The sequence below is a fragment of the Trichoderma evansii genome (assembly GCF_050947405.1).
Source record: "Trichoderma evansii strain SZMC 28006 chromosome Unknown GGI43scaffold_31, whole genome shotgun sequence".
NCBI lineage: Eukaryota > Fungi > Ascomycota > Sordariomycetes > Hypocreales > Hypocreaceae > Trichoderma > Trichoderma evansii.
In genome coordinates this window covers 297,881-312,509 of record NW_028145175.1, presented here as the reverse complement: position 1 = coordinate 312,509, position 14,629 = coordinate 297,881, and the positions used below count along the sequence as shown (strand labels likewise).

The 14,629-nt window shown below is 50.6% G+C and overlaps 4 protein-coding genes across 4 annotated transcripts; 3 read left to right on the top strand and 1 right to left on the bottom strand.

Annotated features, from left to right (window-relative positions):
* Positions 1 to 576: 576 nt before the first annotated feature.
* GGI43DRAFT_417706 (histone H3) lies at positions 577 to 1,378 on the bottom strand. The gene is made up of 2 exons (XM_083207453.1): positions 1,092 to 1,378; positions 577 to 1,036 (listed from the first exon to the last, which is right to left on the bottom strand). The coding sequence occupies exons 1-2, from the start codon at positions 1,302 to 1,304 to the stop codon at positions 839 to 841; spliced, it is 411 nt and encodes a 136-aa protein (XP_083055828.1). The 5' UTR covers positions 1,305 to 1,378; the 3' UTR covers positions 577 to 838.
* A 1,535-nt stretch (positions 1,379 to 2,913) lies between these two features.
* On the top strand, positions 2,914 to 3,969 carry GGI43DRAFT_417702 (histone H4). Its single transcript, XM_083207452.1, has 3 exons — positions 2,914 to 3,176; positions 3,391 to 3,528; positions 3,591 to 3,969. Exons 1-3 carry the CDS (start codon positions 3,167 to 3,169, stop codon positions 3,752 to 3,754), a joined length of 312 nt encoding a protein of 103 aa, XP_083055827.1. The 5' UTR covers positions 2,914 to 3,166; the 3' UTR covers positions 3,755 to 3,969.
* A 5,921-nt stretch (positions 3,970 to 9,890) lies between these two features.
* Positions 9,891 to 11,882, top strand: GGI43DRAFT_426122 (stress-regulated transcription factor RPN4; the record flags this gene model as incomplete). Its single annotated transcript, XM_083208596.1, has 2 exons — positions 9,891 to 10,632; positions 10,705 to 11,882. The coding sequence occupies 2 exons, from the start codon at positions 9,891 to 9,893 to the stop codon at positions 11,880 to 11,882; spliced, it is 1,920 nt and encodes a 639-aa protein (XP_083055826.1).
* Positions 11,883 to 12,183: 301 nt separating this feature from the next.
* Positions 12,184 to 13,241, top strand: GGI43DRAFT_267539 (uncharacterized protein). The gene has a single exon (XM_083201041.1). It carries the CDS (start codon positions 12,485 to 12,487, stop codon positions 13,106 to 13,108), a length of 624 nt encoding a protein of 207 aa, XP_083055825.1. The 5' UTR covers positions 12,184 to 12,484; the 3' UTR covers positions 13,109 to 13,241.
* Positions 13,242 to 14,629: the final 1,388 nt, after the last annotated feature.

The following is a 14,629-nucleotide window of genomic DNA, read 5'->3' as shown; positions in this document are numbered from 1 at the left end:
ATCTATACACGTATTACCATGACATCAACAGTTGTAGCCGTTTTTGCGAGAGGCTTCTCATTTACGCCGATTTGTACTGCTTCTGCTATTTGGATTACCTCTGTCTCTTCTCTTGCTTTTCTTGTTGCTGCTGCCTTTACTGCTTCTTTTGCACCGCTTGGTCCCAAGCAATCGACATGACGTTCTGGGGGAAATGACGCAAGTTGAGAGACCTGCGAACAGCAAATAATGAGCATAAAGGTCGATGGAGATGTCTTGCCTCGCTACATGTAAATAGACGATATTTTCTTGCTCTTTTTTTTTTTTCCGTCATTCATTTAGAAGCTACTACGCGTTATTTGTTGCTGGCCATCGCGACAAATGGGTCTTGCGCTTCCACAGCTGAGCTGACGCGTGCGCCACTAATCTGAATCAGCGAGGGGAGACAACAAGCGCTACGCGCATCTCGAAGATCACCACCGTGTCGGAACTGGGTCAGCCACGGAAATTGCTGCCTAATCTACGGTGGCGCATAATGGAAAGACCACGATTTTAGAGAGCATACGATGAGAAGTCACAGTGCGAGAGAAGATAGAATGAGGTTTGCAAAGTATTATGATTCGTTAAACCGTGAGGCATTGAGCCCCGATTGCATTTAGGCAGATCCTTTTTTCCCAGGCTGCGCATGTAATATACATCCCGAACCATAAAATTGGGAATAGTAAAAAACAAAAGTCTCATTGTTAACGCCTTGGATTATCCCTTGACCCCATAAACACTCGTGTTAAAAGCAAAAGTCATGTCTCTCCTCCATCTTGGTATCCCACTCAAATCAAAGAAAAAGCCCTCTATGAGCTTCTTAGTTGCGCTCACCGCGGAGACGGCGGGCGAGCTGGATGTCCTTGCTCTGGATGGTGACACGCTTGGCGTGGATGGCGCACAGGTTGGTGTCCTCGAAGAGGGAGACGAGGTAAGACTCGACGGACTCCTGGAGGGCGCCAATGGCGGAAGACTGGAAGCGGAGGTCGCTCTTGAAGTCCTGGGCAATCTCACGAACCTGTTATGTATTAGCATCGATGATGTGATAATGGAGTGATGGACTATCAACTTACCAGACGCTGGAAGGGGAGCTTGCGGATCAGGAGCTCAGTGCTCTTCTGGTATCGTCGAATCTCACGGAGAGCGACGGTACCGGGCTTATAACGGTGAGGCTTCTTGACACCTCCGGTGGAGGGAGCGCTCTTGCGGGCGGCCTTGGAGGCGAGCTGCTTGCGGGGAGCCTTGCCACCAGTGGACTTACGGGCAGTCTGCTTGGTACGAGCCATGATGACTGTTGTGATGTGTTTTTTGGTGATGATAAAAAACGATGATGCTTGGTGGGGCAGAAGAAGTGTAGTGCAGAAGGGAAAGATTCGGAGAAGCGGCAGGCGGGGGAGGACCTTTAATAGTTGAGTCTAGCGGTGGCGGCTGATCTGGGCGCTGGTTGGGGGGCCTTGTTTCGCTTTTTTCTCGCTGGGCGTTAGTGGCAGTGGCGCGCGCAGTTATTTTTCAGGGTGGGTCGTGCACCCGCGTCGGTGGGCGCAGGTAAAAAAAGGGAGGAACTGGCAAAGCTTCGGCTAGGGACCGCTAGAGGAGCAACAACGTAACGGGGATTCTGTATCGTGGATCAAAACGCGCCCCCACATGCGCTAGGCACTAAAATGTGCTGATGCAGGCCAGCAGGAAAAAAAAGGGACGAGCGCGTCCTTTTTTCTGATTGGTCCATCCGCGGTTTGTTTTTTTTTTATTCGCCCTTTTTTTTACGATCGCAGCCAAGATTCGATTTGCAGCCTGCCACTAGCCGCATGTACGTACCTGTGCATTTATCCATCCATCCATCTGGCTACGGTAGCATCTCAGCTACCCTACATGGGAGAGCGAGATCTGAGATTTGAGACGAGAAATCTTGATTATGGGATGCGTTTGAGTAGTTTTGAAGATGTAATTAATTTTGTATATTGTATTTTAATATTGGAGTGCATGTATTATTTTTGATTGGCTCTATTGTGGTGTTGCGTCATTTTAGTTTATTCTGCTTGAATATTTAGCTAATTTGAAGTTGTGATATATGGTGCCACTCTTTTGGCTTTGGAGTACATTCCCAATTACAGGCAAAACTTTATAGACACCAGCTTAATGTGTATCTAATTACAAATCCGGACAGTGACGTGAGGATGGATAAGACAAAGAAGCTACGCAGTGGCACCAACAAGGGCTGCTAAAAATAACTGTATATGTCTTGATACACGTATATGACGAAGAGCACAGACAAAGAGATCCATGTATGATTGATAGAGTATTGTGACTGTAACTGAGAATATACTATGATGATATATGTGATATCAGTACTCTATCTAGTGACGAAGCCATCACGCTGTATACAATTGTATGATACTAATAATACTGCTACTGCTACAACAAACACAGCATCACCACTCCAGTGTGGAATCACGAGCCCCAGATCCAACTGCCAGGAGCCACTCCCACAGCAGTGCCGGCAGCAGTAGAGCTTTGCCCCGTTGCCACTACGCAGCCGTACACGTCAAACAAGGCAGACTCAGCTGGATCTCCCTCCATGGGCACAGCATCACAGCATCACTAGCACGCAGTATCCTCAAGGTGGACGTAATAGCGTGTCTCGTGCCTCATTCTCCAGATCGACAAGGGTGCCACGAATAAACTTGCAGCACAAAAAAAAAAACCACACATAAAAATGCTGCAATTAGATTGGACGTGAATAAATCGTGTTTATTCGAGACAAAAAAAGACGTGCCGCCCCCACTCTGTCTTTAGCGCCTGCAAATAAAAAAAGGCACGCCAAATAAAAAAAGGGAAAAGGGTACGTACCTTGCTGCGTCGCATTTTTTTTCTGAGCCAAAATCAGTGTTGTTCGCAAGATCAGTAACGCGGAACCCACCGCAGCTGCGCGCGGCTCCACAGGCGCCCTGGGCCCCCCGTTTTTTTCGCCCTCTGGAAATCGATCAGTGATTTGGGCCGCTGTTATTTAAACTGGCGTGTTGCCACGAGCTCAACAGCCTTTTCCCTCCCCTCTTTTTCGATACGACCGTTTATACATCTCGATCTCCATTTCGCGTAAATTATCGCGGAATTCTACATCTCAACTTTAAAACAACCCACTTCTATCATCATGACTGGACGTAAGTATACACTATACCTACCTCTACACCAATCATCACTCTGCCATTGATTGATTGATGGATGGAGACGTGCCATGGTTCCGGCTGCCCGGTAGCTATCCGGGGCCGCAGCCTTGGCCTCAGCCTCGGACTTGAACGCGTCTCCGAACCATCAACCATCGCCACTCCATACACACAGAGTCTCTTTAGCATTTGGCTAACATTTACATTACAGGCGGCAAGGGTGGCAAGGGCCTCGGCAAGGGTGGTGCCAAGCGTCACCGTAAGATTCTTCGTGACAACATCCAGGGTATTACCAAGCCCGCTATCCGACGTCTCGCTCGTCGTGGTGGTGTCAAGCGTATCTCTGCCAGTAAGTTGCCATAGTTGTCTCATTACAAGATGCATCAAGTGTCTAACACATCTCTTCTACAGTGATCTACGAGGAGACCCGTGGTGTCCTCAAGTCCTTCCTCGAGGGCGTCATCCGTGATGCCGTCACATACACTGAGCACGCCAAGCGAAAGACCGTCACATCACTAGACGTTGTCTACGCCCTGAAACGACAGGGCCGCACCCTGTACGGTTTCGGTGGCTAAGCGCATTGCCGCTGAGTCGGGTCGACATAATGTGTTATTCGCGTTGTTTGTTACGATTTGGGCTTTTTCTTCACTATGGGCGCGGGTCATTGCTTTTTCTGAGTTTTTGTACTGTACAACCAAACGTACTGGGAAATGGGTTGGCCTCTGAATGGGGGTAATTGAAACTATCAAAGTGGTGGCCTTGAAATACAGCATCACGTATTCACTCAAAAGATGTAAATGCCTCCTTGTGAACCAAATTATGTGTCAACGTGTCCATGTGCCAAGTATCTCCATGATTATCCACCAAATATCAATGATGACTCACGAGCTCAGCGTATAGCTCAACGTATTCGGGCTTGGCTGACGGGAGACAGGAGCAGAGCTGTGTTGGTCTCGTGATGCGTGACGCGTCGATGCTGTCTAAACACAACATACGAATTACTATGCCTAATACGGAGCTTGAGCTGGATAGTAGATAGTGGGTTGAGTTGAGAGAGTCATGACCCAATTTACAACTTTGATGTTGCTAGTGTAGTTTTGGGTATGCCTGAGCACGCCTGAGCAACAGAGGAGAGAGGGGAAGATTTCAGCCGTATATGCGAGTATAGGGCCTATTGGCAATATATCGGCTGCAGTCATCTTACCTAGTATAGTATTTAGGTGCTAATATATGTACAAGTACAATAGATATCGTGACTCATCAGAACCCAAAGCAAAAAAGAAATGAATATTGGGATTTTTGTTAAGCAGGGCTATCCAAGCAGCAGCCCGACAGAGTGCATCTCGTGGTGAAGCGACTGAGTGGTTCGAGGAGTCATGTGGTTGGACACTTATGCGCTATGCAGGGTCTTGGGCTCTCTATGGCGCTACGACTCACCAGTTGCCAATGTTTGCCTAGCAAAATGACACCTGTACCCGATGCCTGAAAAACAGGAAAAAAACAGAGACAAAAGCTGCAAAAAGTTGACCCGATGCTAGGCGATTGGGTTGTGGTGCTCAACCTGGCAAAACAGCAAGGCTGGCCTCCGTGTCCAATGGTTGCTGGAATCCGGGGTTGTGCTCTGGAGACTCAGCAACTGAGCACGAGGAGGAGCGTTTGCGTTTACTAGCCAAACACCCCGTCGAGACTGGCGGGATCCCTGCACAGCGGAACAGCAGCCAGGAATGGGATTAAAATAGCACCAGCCAGCCAGACTGCAGCCACCAACCACTAAAAATTTGCTAGTTAGCAGCAGCAGCGCAGTAGGTAGTACAGTAATGCAGTAGCGCAGTAGCAGCCCTATGTCTAGTGGTCAACAGCGCTTCGCTTCGCTGTGCTGCTGGTGGTGTCCGCGGAAAAAAAAAAAATAGGACTGGAGCCATCAGGTACCATAAGTAGGGAACTGCACATGCAAGTTACATGCATGCAGAGGCCCGTCGCAGCTGGGCAGGGCAGCTTTGCGACGCAGCGCATCCGACCAACGGGCGTGCCGATGCAAACTTTCAGACGGGCTGGATTTATTTTTACCATCTTTGTCTTTCTGTTCATCCTCTTGCAAGGGGGGATTTTGACTGTTGCAGCAGCGCAGTCGGAGCAGCATCGAGGCATGCAAAGGATGGGATAGACTCCACGTGGCAGGGGGGCACCGATTGCTGGTTACCTGTAAGGCCTAGAACGGATCTGCATCGGCGGGTAAAGGCGATCCGAGGTGGTGGAGCCGGCGAGGTGAGAATGAGCCACACTGGCACAATCTAGACCGGAGGAGAGGCTCCAGCGTATATACGAGCGAGGGGTTGATGGTCGTGAGTGGATGAGAATACTGTAGAGGAGAGATGGAGAGGATGAATGAGATTGTGGGGTTTTGGGTTTTGGGCAGTGCTTGGCTGGGCTGGACGGAGCTGAAACTCGCATGGGAGACATTGGATGAATGGATGAATCAATCAATCATTCATTCATTCAATGGGTGAGCAGCTGAACTGTAGCGCGATATCGGTACCGACTGAATCCATCACCAATGCTAGCAGCAGTAGCGGCTCCCATCGCATGCACGTGTCACCTTGCTCGGCACGTCTCTTCATGCCTAGCACCATGTTCGATGCGGCTGATCTCAGATTGACTGGCTCCTGGACACTGGGCTGATGTGATGCATCGCATCTGGCATGCCGTGGGCTGGGGGTGGCATGTGTGTATCGCCATTATATTGGATGTTGTGGAGGATCCATATCCATATCCATATCCATAGATCCATAGTGTGTTGAATCGCACTATTGGGCCGTCTGTCGTCCTACTCGGCGCTGCATTTGTTTGTGTCTTTTCGTTTTCACGACTCGACGGCTGACTAGGCATCAACTCATCTATGTATCCTGAAGGAGTTTCATACCATCACACAAGGTCCCCATTTTTTTTTTAACTCTCTTGACAAATGACTGACACATTGACGGCATGTCAGTGCCTACGTTAGCAGTAATTAGTCCTACTATTCAGCAACCAGCCAAAACGCCGAGGAGATTAGAGAGCATCATCTAAGCCATGACGGCAGCAGTGACGTTGTGAACAATGTCGGCCTCAGCAACCGGGCAACTCGCAAACATGACCCGCCGTTCCGCTGGCGGCATATTCCGATCTACAGCTTACTTTTTGACGAACAGACGAAATGAAACTGAAAACTTCGCCTCTGCCCCGATATCCGCGGCGCGGCACGGGAGGGTCCTGCGGCAGATGAACAGCCTTAGCCCAGCAAGCAAGCGCAGTAAAACAACATTTAGTGGAAGCCATGGGAATCGCGCGGAGGAGCTGGGCTGGGCTGGGCTGGGCTTGCGGCGGGTTTGGGGCGAGTTGGAGCGAAGTGCGAACATGGCGTTCCGGACCCGCGATTCCGGGGATGCGCTGTGCCCAGACGCCGACGGGGCCCCGAGTTGGCCGATTGGCAACGTCACGAGACTCGGCGTTGGCTGTGACGCTGAGCGAGTGTTGCAACTATCGTTATTTGAGTTGTGAATTACACGCCTCTAAACTAATACTAACTAATCCTAACTGTGATGAACCTCGGATTTACACGCAGTCTCCCCTTGGGCCGATGCGATACCGATTCCAAGGGTTCGGTTATGGTGTGGCTTTAATGACCCCCATCCAGCAGGTATACCGTAGCACCGAGAGTGAGTGAGGTGAGTGGCCCGTCGCTTCGCTTCACCCCCATATCCATATGCCGCCGGCGCAAGCTCAGGCGAGCAAGGCCCTGTGAGTTTGTGTGAGCGTCTGTGAGTTGTCTGCAAATATTTGTGCTGCAGGGCTGGAAACCATCGGGCTTCGCTTGCAGCAGCGTGCCCAAAACAGCAGGAAAGCGAGAGGTCTGAAAAAACTTCACCCCCGTCTAGGCGTCTAAAAAAATCAGAAACAGCGCGGCTCGCATTGTCGATCAGGCCGAGAAGAATCTTATTTCTCAGCTTCCCTGGCCGTTGTGCCTAGTGCCGGCAGACGATGCATGCAAGGCCAAGGCCAGCGCTAGATCTGGCGGGAAGAGGGTGTGGCTGAGTGTTGCGACAGTGTGAGCGACGGGCCAGAGACAGCACTGGAGGCCACTACGCAGAGGCCCGGCGGTGTCCGAGACGCTGCACCCGCCCTGTGGCAGCTCGTCGGCCTGCCCGACAAACCGCAGCTGCTGCGACGTGCTACTGTGTACTAAGATGCATCTCGCATACACCACACGCTTCCAAACCTACGTTTCACCGGCACCTGCAGGAGAAGCGCAGAATGGAAGCGTTCGAGAATGAAAATTTTTCTTCCATTTTTTATTTTTCCGGCTCGCTCTCGCTTCCCCCTTTTCTCGGGCTTCGTCCTTTGCTTGGCATACCGAGCTGCATGTAGTGCAGACACGAGATGTGACATGTACTAAGATTTGTTGAGAAGCAAGTTGAGATGCTACTGTAGAGAGAGCGAGTGTAGAAAAACATTAGGCACTCTGCTTGGGCACTGGGCTTGACTTGGGATCGGTTACAGCGCAGTGCATCGCAGCGCTGCATTTTCGTGGTGCACACCACCTACACAGTAAAAGTCACGCAATGCACATGCTATCCCAAATCATGCGATTACACATCAGGTAGATGGGACGAGAAGAACAGGTGCCCATCTTGCCATTTTTTATTATTCATGATTGTTTATTGCTGCTTTTGCTCTTTCGTCTTTAGGTTCGATCAAGTGAACAAAAAGGTTTTTTTTCATTGGTGCTTAGAATGACAATGGTAAGAAAAAAGCAACTGCCGTAATGAATTAGCAAGACACCCCCCCATTAGTAACGTTGGATCTTGGTCCCTAAATGGTGAGCGATTCAAAATCCGAATTTTTCCCTTTTTTTCCGCTGCTTTGGGTTCAGCAGCATTGCCTATGCCGTAACGCCGTAAAGTATGGGCAGCGTCATGTGACCTCATGGCCAATGTACCTCGCAACGCAAAAACTGCAGAGCAAGTACCAAAAGGGGAAGGATGTTCTAAAAAAAAATCTTTCCCAGCCAGTGAGGCCGCAGGTGAATGTCTTGCTGTGGCTGAGGGGTCCAATGAGAAATCTTGCTTTTGTTGTTGCTGCACGTTACTGGCATCGAACGGCTTCCGCTGGGCAGGGATCTGGCGATCGGAGCCTGCGCCAGTAACTAGAGTAACTACAAGTCACATTCAGGTTTTTTAGTTTGTAGACTCGGGTTGCTTCTCGCTCTCGTATTGTGAGATTCTCCGTTAGCATCACATCACCGCCATGGGTGCCTGTGTTAGTTGAGGCGCCATTCGGCGAAAAGGAACAATGAATGGCCTTTAACCCCGAAAGGAGCAAGATTCTGTGAAATTAAGCTCGAGCTGTCAAAAATCAGAGTTGCAAGGCTGTGCGACTCTAAAAAAGCATATTGTTCATCCATCGGGGAAATTTCTAGAAATGACTACCGCCTACCAGCACGAGACACAAGTGTGGCTTGACCTGTCAGGAAAAAAAAATTCTGCTGGCAACGGGGGACGCCTATTCGCGGCGGAGAAGCGGTATTCGCTCGGAACCTTATGCGACAAGCCACAGGGAATGCCATCGAATGAGGCTAATGCACTCTTTGTGCGGCTGTGCCTGGAGTGAGTGAGTGGTAGGGGGGGTACATTTGGAAGCAGTGTAGTGCCGCGCTCCAGACAAGTCCCGAGCCAAGGCCGCGCAAAAGATTTGTGTACACGCCAGGAGATGAGCTGGACGAGGAAAAAAAAAAATAGCCAAGAAAACGATGCAGCAATAGTTTAGCCGGTTACGATGAGGTCCGGTTTCCGATGCCTCGTATGCGGCTTTCGTATGCCCTCGATTGTTACGTGCTTGCCTGCCTGCTCTATACCTAACCAATCCTACCTCGCAGCGAGCACGGCAGATGCTGTTGGCTGTATAATATAGGCCTACTCACTCACGACCGACTTACGACTCATCGACGCACATACGTACCCCATACCGAGGTTAACGCAGGCATGCAAGGACCGGGAGATGGCAACTACTTGCTCACACGCACACGCACACGCACACGCAGACGGTGATTTGATTTACTATGTGCGGCATGACAAATGACTGCACGTCCGACTCGAGCGCAGTTAGTCATGCTGCGTTGCGAGGGAACGCTCGGAACTGGCAGCCAAGCGGTGCGCTGCCCATCTGCGCGGAGGGCATTTCCGCATTTGCGCATACAAGCTCCCGGATAGGGCAATTTTTGCATCGCTACTATACCTGTGCATGTGTAATCCAATGGCTTACCAAACCTGTATGCTGTACTGTATAATACTGTCCTGTCCTGTGCTGTGCTGGTCTGTCCCAAAGCCGCGGCTCCCCGGATGCTCCTGTCGGCAGATTCTCGCAGGGCAGGCTGAGTCTGGTCTGGGTCTGATTCTGGTCTCTTCTCTTTGGGTCGCGAGTACGTATTGCATCCGCGCTAGTGCATCGGGGCTTCCCACTTTCTGCCGCACCCCCCCTCCATCTCGTAGCGTGCCCAGTTCCCAGTTCCACACGCCCCTCCCTCCAAACTGTCTCCAGCCCTCCAAGCATCGACTTGACGAAACCGGTAGGCCCGGCGCTGGCTTCCTGGACGATATAAAGCAAAGCGTTTTGCCACCACATCGCCGTCAGATCGAACTTCGTAAACCGCAAAATCTAAACTCCCTCTCAAACACCATGCTATCTGTGGACCACAGACCAACATCCTTCGAGCAGTATCAACGACAGCAGCAGTACAACAGCACCGTCAACGACAGCAACTACTCCCATCACAACCATCACAACCAGCTGGGCGACTTTACCTTTGGACAGGACAACACCACCGACTTTTCCTTTTCGTCCCCCGTCTTCCCGTCCACGGAGCTCTCCTCGTCCAACCTCGAGACCCTGGACGCCGCCATCATCAACGCCTTCTCGCCCGACTCGATGCGGCCTGACTCTTGGGAAGCCGCCGCAAGGTTCTCAACTCCCAAGTTTGGCCGCTTCGCTCACCACCGCGAGTCCTCTCTGTCATCGCTGGGTTCCACGGGGCCGGCGTCGCCCTTCAATTCGCACATTGCGAACCCCCAGATCGCAGTCACCGACGCCAATGGTGACGGCTTCATGGATATTCACTCCAGCGACATGAGCCTGAGCTCCGCCAGCCCAAACTACTACCAACTGGCAAAAACCATGGCGCCCTACTCAAATTTCCACCACATGGAACACTCACCGGTCGAGATGGCATATCCCGTCATCCAGGGCCCTGGAGCCGGCCACCACAAGCTGCGAACAGATCGCAACCTGCTCCCAGCGCCCGACTTTGCCAACGGCCTCACCCGATCACATCCCGCCTCAGTGGCAAGCTCAATAGCGGGCGACTCTCCCGCCACGCCCATTACCGGCGATATGGATCTGTCTGATAGAAGAAGGCAGCAAGGTAGGCGCAAGCCCCGAGACCCCGTCCTGGTGGTTGATGACGACGATCAGAAAGACTCATTTTTGTTTACAGCAGGCCACGTCAACGGCAACGTCCCCAAGCTCGGCCGCACAATGACCGATGTCTATGGCGATGAGCTGTACAACCCAAACTTTACCATTACGTCTTCGCCGCAGCAGAGCCAGGTGACTGCCGCGCCAAACGACGTCTTCAACCAGCGCATCAATGCCGCGAATAGCCAGCATCTGAACACTGTCCACCACTCGCCCACCTCGAGCATTTCTCGAGACATTTCCCCCTTCCGCCACGGCTCTCCACTTGCGCCTTCGCCACTGCACGACTGGGCTGCCTCTCACGGCGGCGTGCCCATGAACTCCCAGCCTCACATGCCCAGCCAAGACCGCGGCAGCCACCACGAGGCCCAGTTCTACCAGCAGCAAATGGCCAAGACAACCCAGCCCGCGACGCCTCAGACCATTTCACCCAAAGATGCCGTTCTCGAGTTTAATGAGTCATCAGAGGAGTCAAACATGCCTCTGTTTTCTCACCAACCCATCAACTTTGGAATGGATCACATGGGCAGGATACTTCCTGACAATGGGGCTGCGGCATCCGGCGGCTATGGCCAGGACAGCCACAACATGCACCACGTACCATCGCAGCATGGCGGCATTGCGCAGGTGCCCCAGCGATATCCATTTATTGCTTATCCGCCAGCAGGCGGCGACGCATCAGTTTCTCAGCTGAGCTCGGCTGAATCTAATACATCCGGATCGGCCGCTTACAACACTCCTGTCCCGCAGACTCGCCCTGCCGGCGCTAATGCTGATGGAGGCACCTACACTTGCACATATCACGGCTGCACGCTACGATTCGAGACGCCTAGTCTACTCCAGAAGCACAAACGCGAGGGTCACAGGCAGTCGCACGCTCTGGGAGGTGCTCGTCCCCAGCAGCACCACGAACACGTCGGCATGACTTCCAGCCTGCTCAACAGCCAGGCCGGACCTCACCGCTGTGATCGCATCAACCCCAGCACCGGCAAGCCGTGCAATACCATCTTCTCGCGCCCGTACGACTTGACAAGGCACGAGGATACCATCCACAACGCCAAGAAGCAAAAGGTGCACTGCAACCTGTGTACCGAGGAGAAGACATTCAGCCGTGCTGATGCACTGACGAGACACTACCGAGTCTGCCATCCTGATGTTGAGCTCCCCGGCAAGCACCGACGACGCGGTGGAGCTTAATTGCTCGCTTCTTTTTTTCATCCTTGAATCAACACCAAAAAAAACCGAGTACAGTGAACATCAGTCATTGTATGACGTTTTTCCTGGGTGAAGAAAGGGGGGAACAGCATCAGCCAACGTCAACGACACGATGGCGCACTGATGGAGGGGCAGGCAAATCGAAGATGGTCGATCTTGGCGCTGCTCCAGCTCCCTTGCGGGGGAATGGTGCGCTTTGCGACTTCAGGCGGCAGCCCACAGCCAATGGGAAGATGCCAGTGTCTTCTCTGGCGTTCTCCTCCCTAGCTTTCCAGACCCAGCAGGTCGCCGGGTGGGTCTCAGGGTCCTACTGCAGCTGCAGGGTCCTGGTTGGTGAAAAAGCGGCGCTGACGTCACGCTACCTCATACCACCTCCACCGCTGACATCACCCACGCCTGCTCGTGCCCTGATTTCTCGTCAACCATTGTCGACCCAGCTTGCTTGCCATGCCTGTAATGCTTGCATAGCTGGCGAGCAGTGACCGCAATGACGACAGCCGCCGGCCATGCTGTGCTCGCAATGATGCTACGATCCTCCAGCCAGATGAAACCACCTCAGGATCACCTCGCAAAGCTGTCGCACCATGCCGCTTCTGGCTTCATATTTGCACCACCATCGACGACAGAGTTTACACTCACCCCCTCCCATTCTGCGATTGATTTACCGTTTCTGTTTCTACGAATGCTACGCGATCATGATGCACACCACCAACAATTACTACTACTATCCCTGCTTTGCGGCTGAATTGAATTTTCTTGTCGCTTCTCCTTTTTTGTCTATCCCTTGGCTTTTTCGTCATTACTGTATTTGTACTACTACTACTGTCGACTTTTTTCATCATCTATTACTTCATTTTGTTGCAGCGATTGGGAAGCGGGGTTCTACATTTGGAAGGGATCATTATCGGATAGACCAAACAAACACTTTTGTTTTTTTTCGCTTTGCAGCGCTTGACCTGAGATTCATCATTTCTTTTCTTTCTATGTTTCTCCGAAAGAGCTTGCTTGGGGAGAATTGTATTATTAAAGATCACAACAAAGGTCCACCAGACTGGACTATCTTGGGACCAAAAAAAATGCATTCAAAACTCCCGGAGAAACGGGATGATATTACACGAGGGCAATGGGCGCATACACAAAGGATTCAAACAATACAAATGGATTTTCAGAGCAGATGGCTTTCTGATGCAATTTCCTTATTTTCTTAATTTCCTTATTTTCCTTTCTTACAACTTTGTGAAAAAATCTCTTTGGTTTTGATAGACAAAAAAATAGTATGTATAGTAATTTTATCTAATTCAACATGGCTATTAAATTGACAAGCCGCATAAAATCTTTGCAGTGTCTCACACCCCGCATAACTAGTGAAATGTTCTAAAATTAACCAGCATACGATGCCTCGCATCAAATTGCCACAATAGATCCAGCCTTTTCTAGATCTTGGGGCTGTATACTTAATTTTGCCTCGTTCTCGTTGCTCTGTTGCAGGGTACGAGGATACACACGAGCCACGTTAGCCACGTTGCTCGACCCTTGCGCTAAGGCTGAGGCGCGCAACAAAGGCGTTCTTGCTCTCTGCCATCTCCACTATTAAGCCTAAGCCCTAAAGTTCCTGGGTACGTACCTTGCATACGTAATGAGGATCAATAATAAGCAGCCGGGAGCGCTTTAGTAATCTTTTTGCAATCTTTTAGCTTTTTTAGGACGTCTTGCGAGGAATCCGACAAGTAAGTCATTCTAGGTCATGTGAGACGGATGCTACGCTATTGGTTTTTCTGCGTACTGATTATCAATTCTTTGGGATTTATAGGATTTTCGGAAGGGACGGTTGAGATGGCTCATAGTTTGTAGTTTGAGGATTTTCCCTTTTCAGCAGTCTATTCTTACTACTGCTTTGGGGGCGTGTAAAAGAGGTGGTGAGGTGTGGTGTTTAATTAATTAGGTGAAGCCTTTTTGGGTAATTTTATTTGTCTTTTTTGGGCTGATGAATCATGCGGGATTCCAGAGGGCTTTTTGATGCTTTTTGGTCTGACTAATGGTGTGTGTGTAGGATGAGTCAGTATGGCGGAAGTGTGTTATTTTTATGGACGGGTTTGTTGGCTGTCTTGGTCTTTGAGAAACTTTGTCATGCAGGATGATTGAGGTGAGTGAGAGAGTGAGTTTGTGGTGTATTGGTTGAGATTTGATTACTGAGTTGTTGGTTTATGGGCCACGGATGAATTGTTCAAGGTGGGGTGTTAGTAAACGATGGCGCTGTTATAAGTTGACTAGACGCAGATCCAAGCACATACGACCATAGGTAGTGGAAAATACGGGGTCCCGTCTGCTCCCCCATAGTCAAGCCACTAACCGGCAGATTAGTAGTCAGGTGGGTGACCACTGGCGAACACCGGCTGTTGTATGTTTTTTTCTTTTTTGCCTTTTTGGCTTCTTTTCTACCATGTGTGTGAGGCAGAGCCGAACAGCTTCTTGTAACACGCATGACCATAAGTAATAAATGATCTAGGTCTCGTGAATTTTTTTTTTAATGGAGGCCCAGAGGCTACCATCTCTGGAGACTTACAGCTTTGAAGTTTGAGATTATAGCTTTGTTTTCAGAGGCAACCGAACCACCCTTTTAAATGCATCTCTATGGGATGAATTCATGAATTAAAGAGTGACGCCAACTGATTCAAATGCATACTCTGGCCAATAATCATTGAAAAATTGGAATCCCATTAACAAACGCA

Excerpts from the sequence above, each read along its gene's own strand:
- GGI43DRAFT_267539 (XM_083201041.1), top strand. The coding sequence starts at position 12,485 with ATGCCGCTTCTGGCTTCATATTTGCACCACCATCGACGACAGAGTTTA.
- GGI43DRAFT_417706 (XM_083207453.1), bottom strand. The coding sequence starts at position 1,304 with ATGGCTCGTACCAAGCAGACTGCCCGTAAGTCCACTGGTGGCAAGGCT. Across the intron at positions 1,037-1,091 it reads AGCTCCCCTTCCAGCGTCTG|GTTCGTGAGATTGCCCAGGA; the intron begins GTAAGTTGATAG and ends AATACATAACAG.
- GGI43DRAFT_417702 (XM_083207452.1), top strand. Across the intron at positions 3,529-3,590 it reads TGTCAAGCGTATCTCTGCCA|TGATCTACGAGGAGACCCGT; the intron begins GTAAGTTGCCAT and ends TCTCTTCTACAG.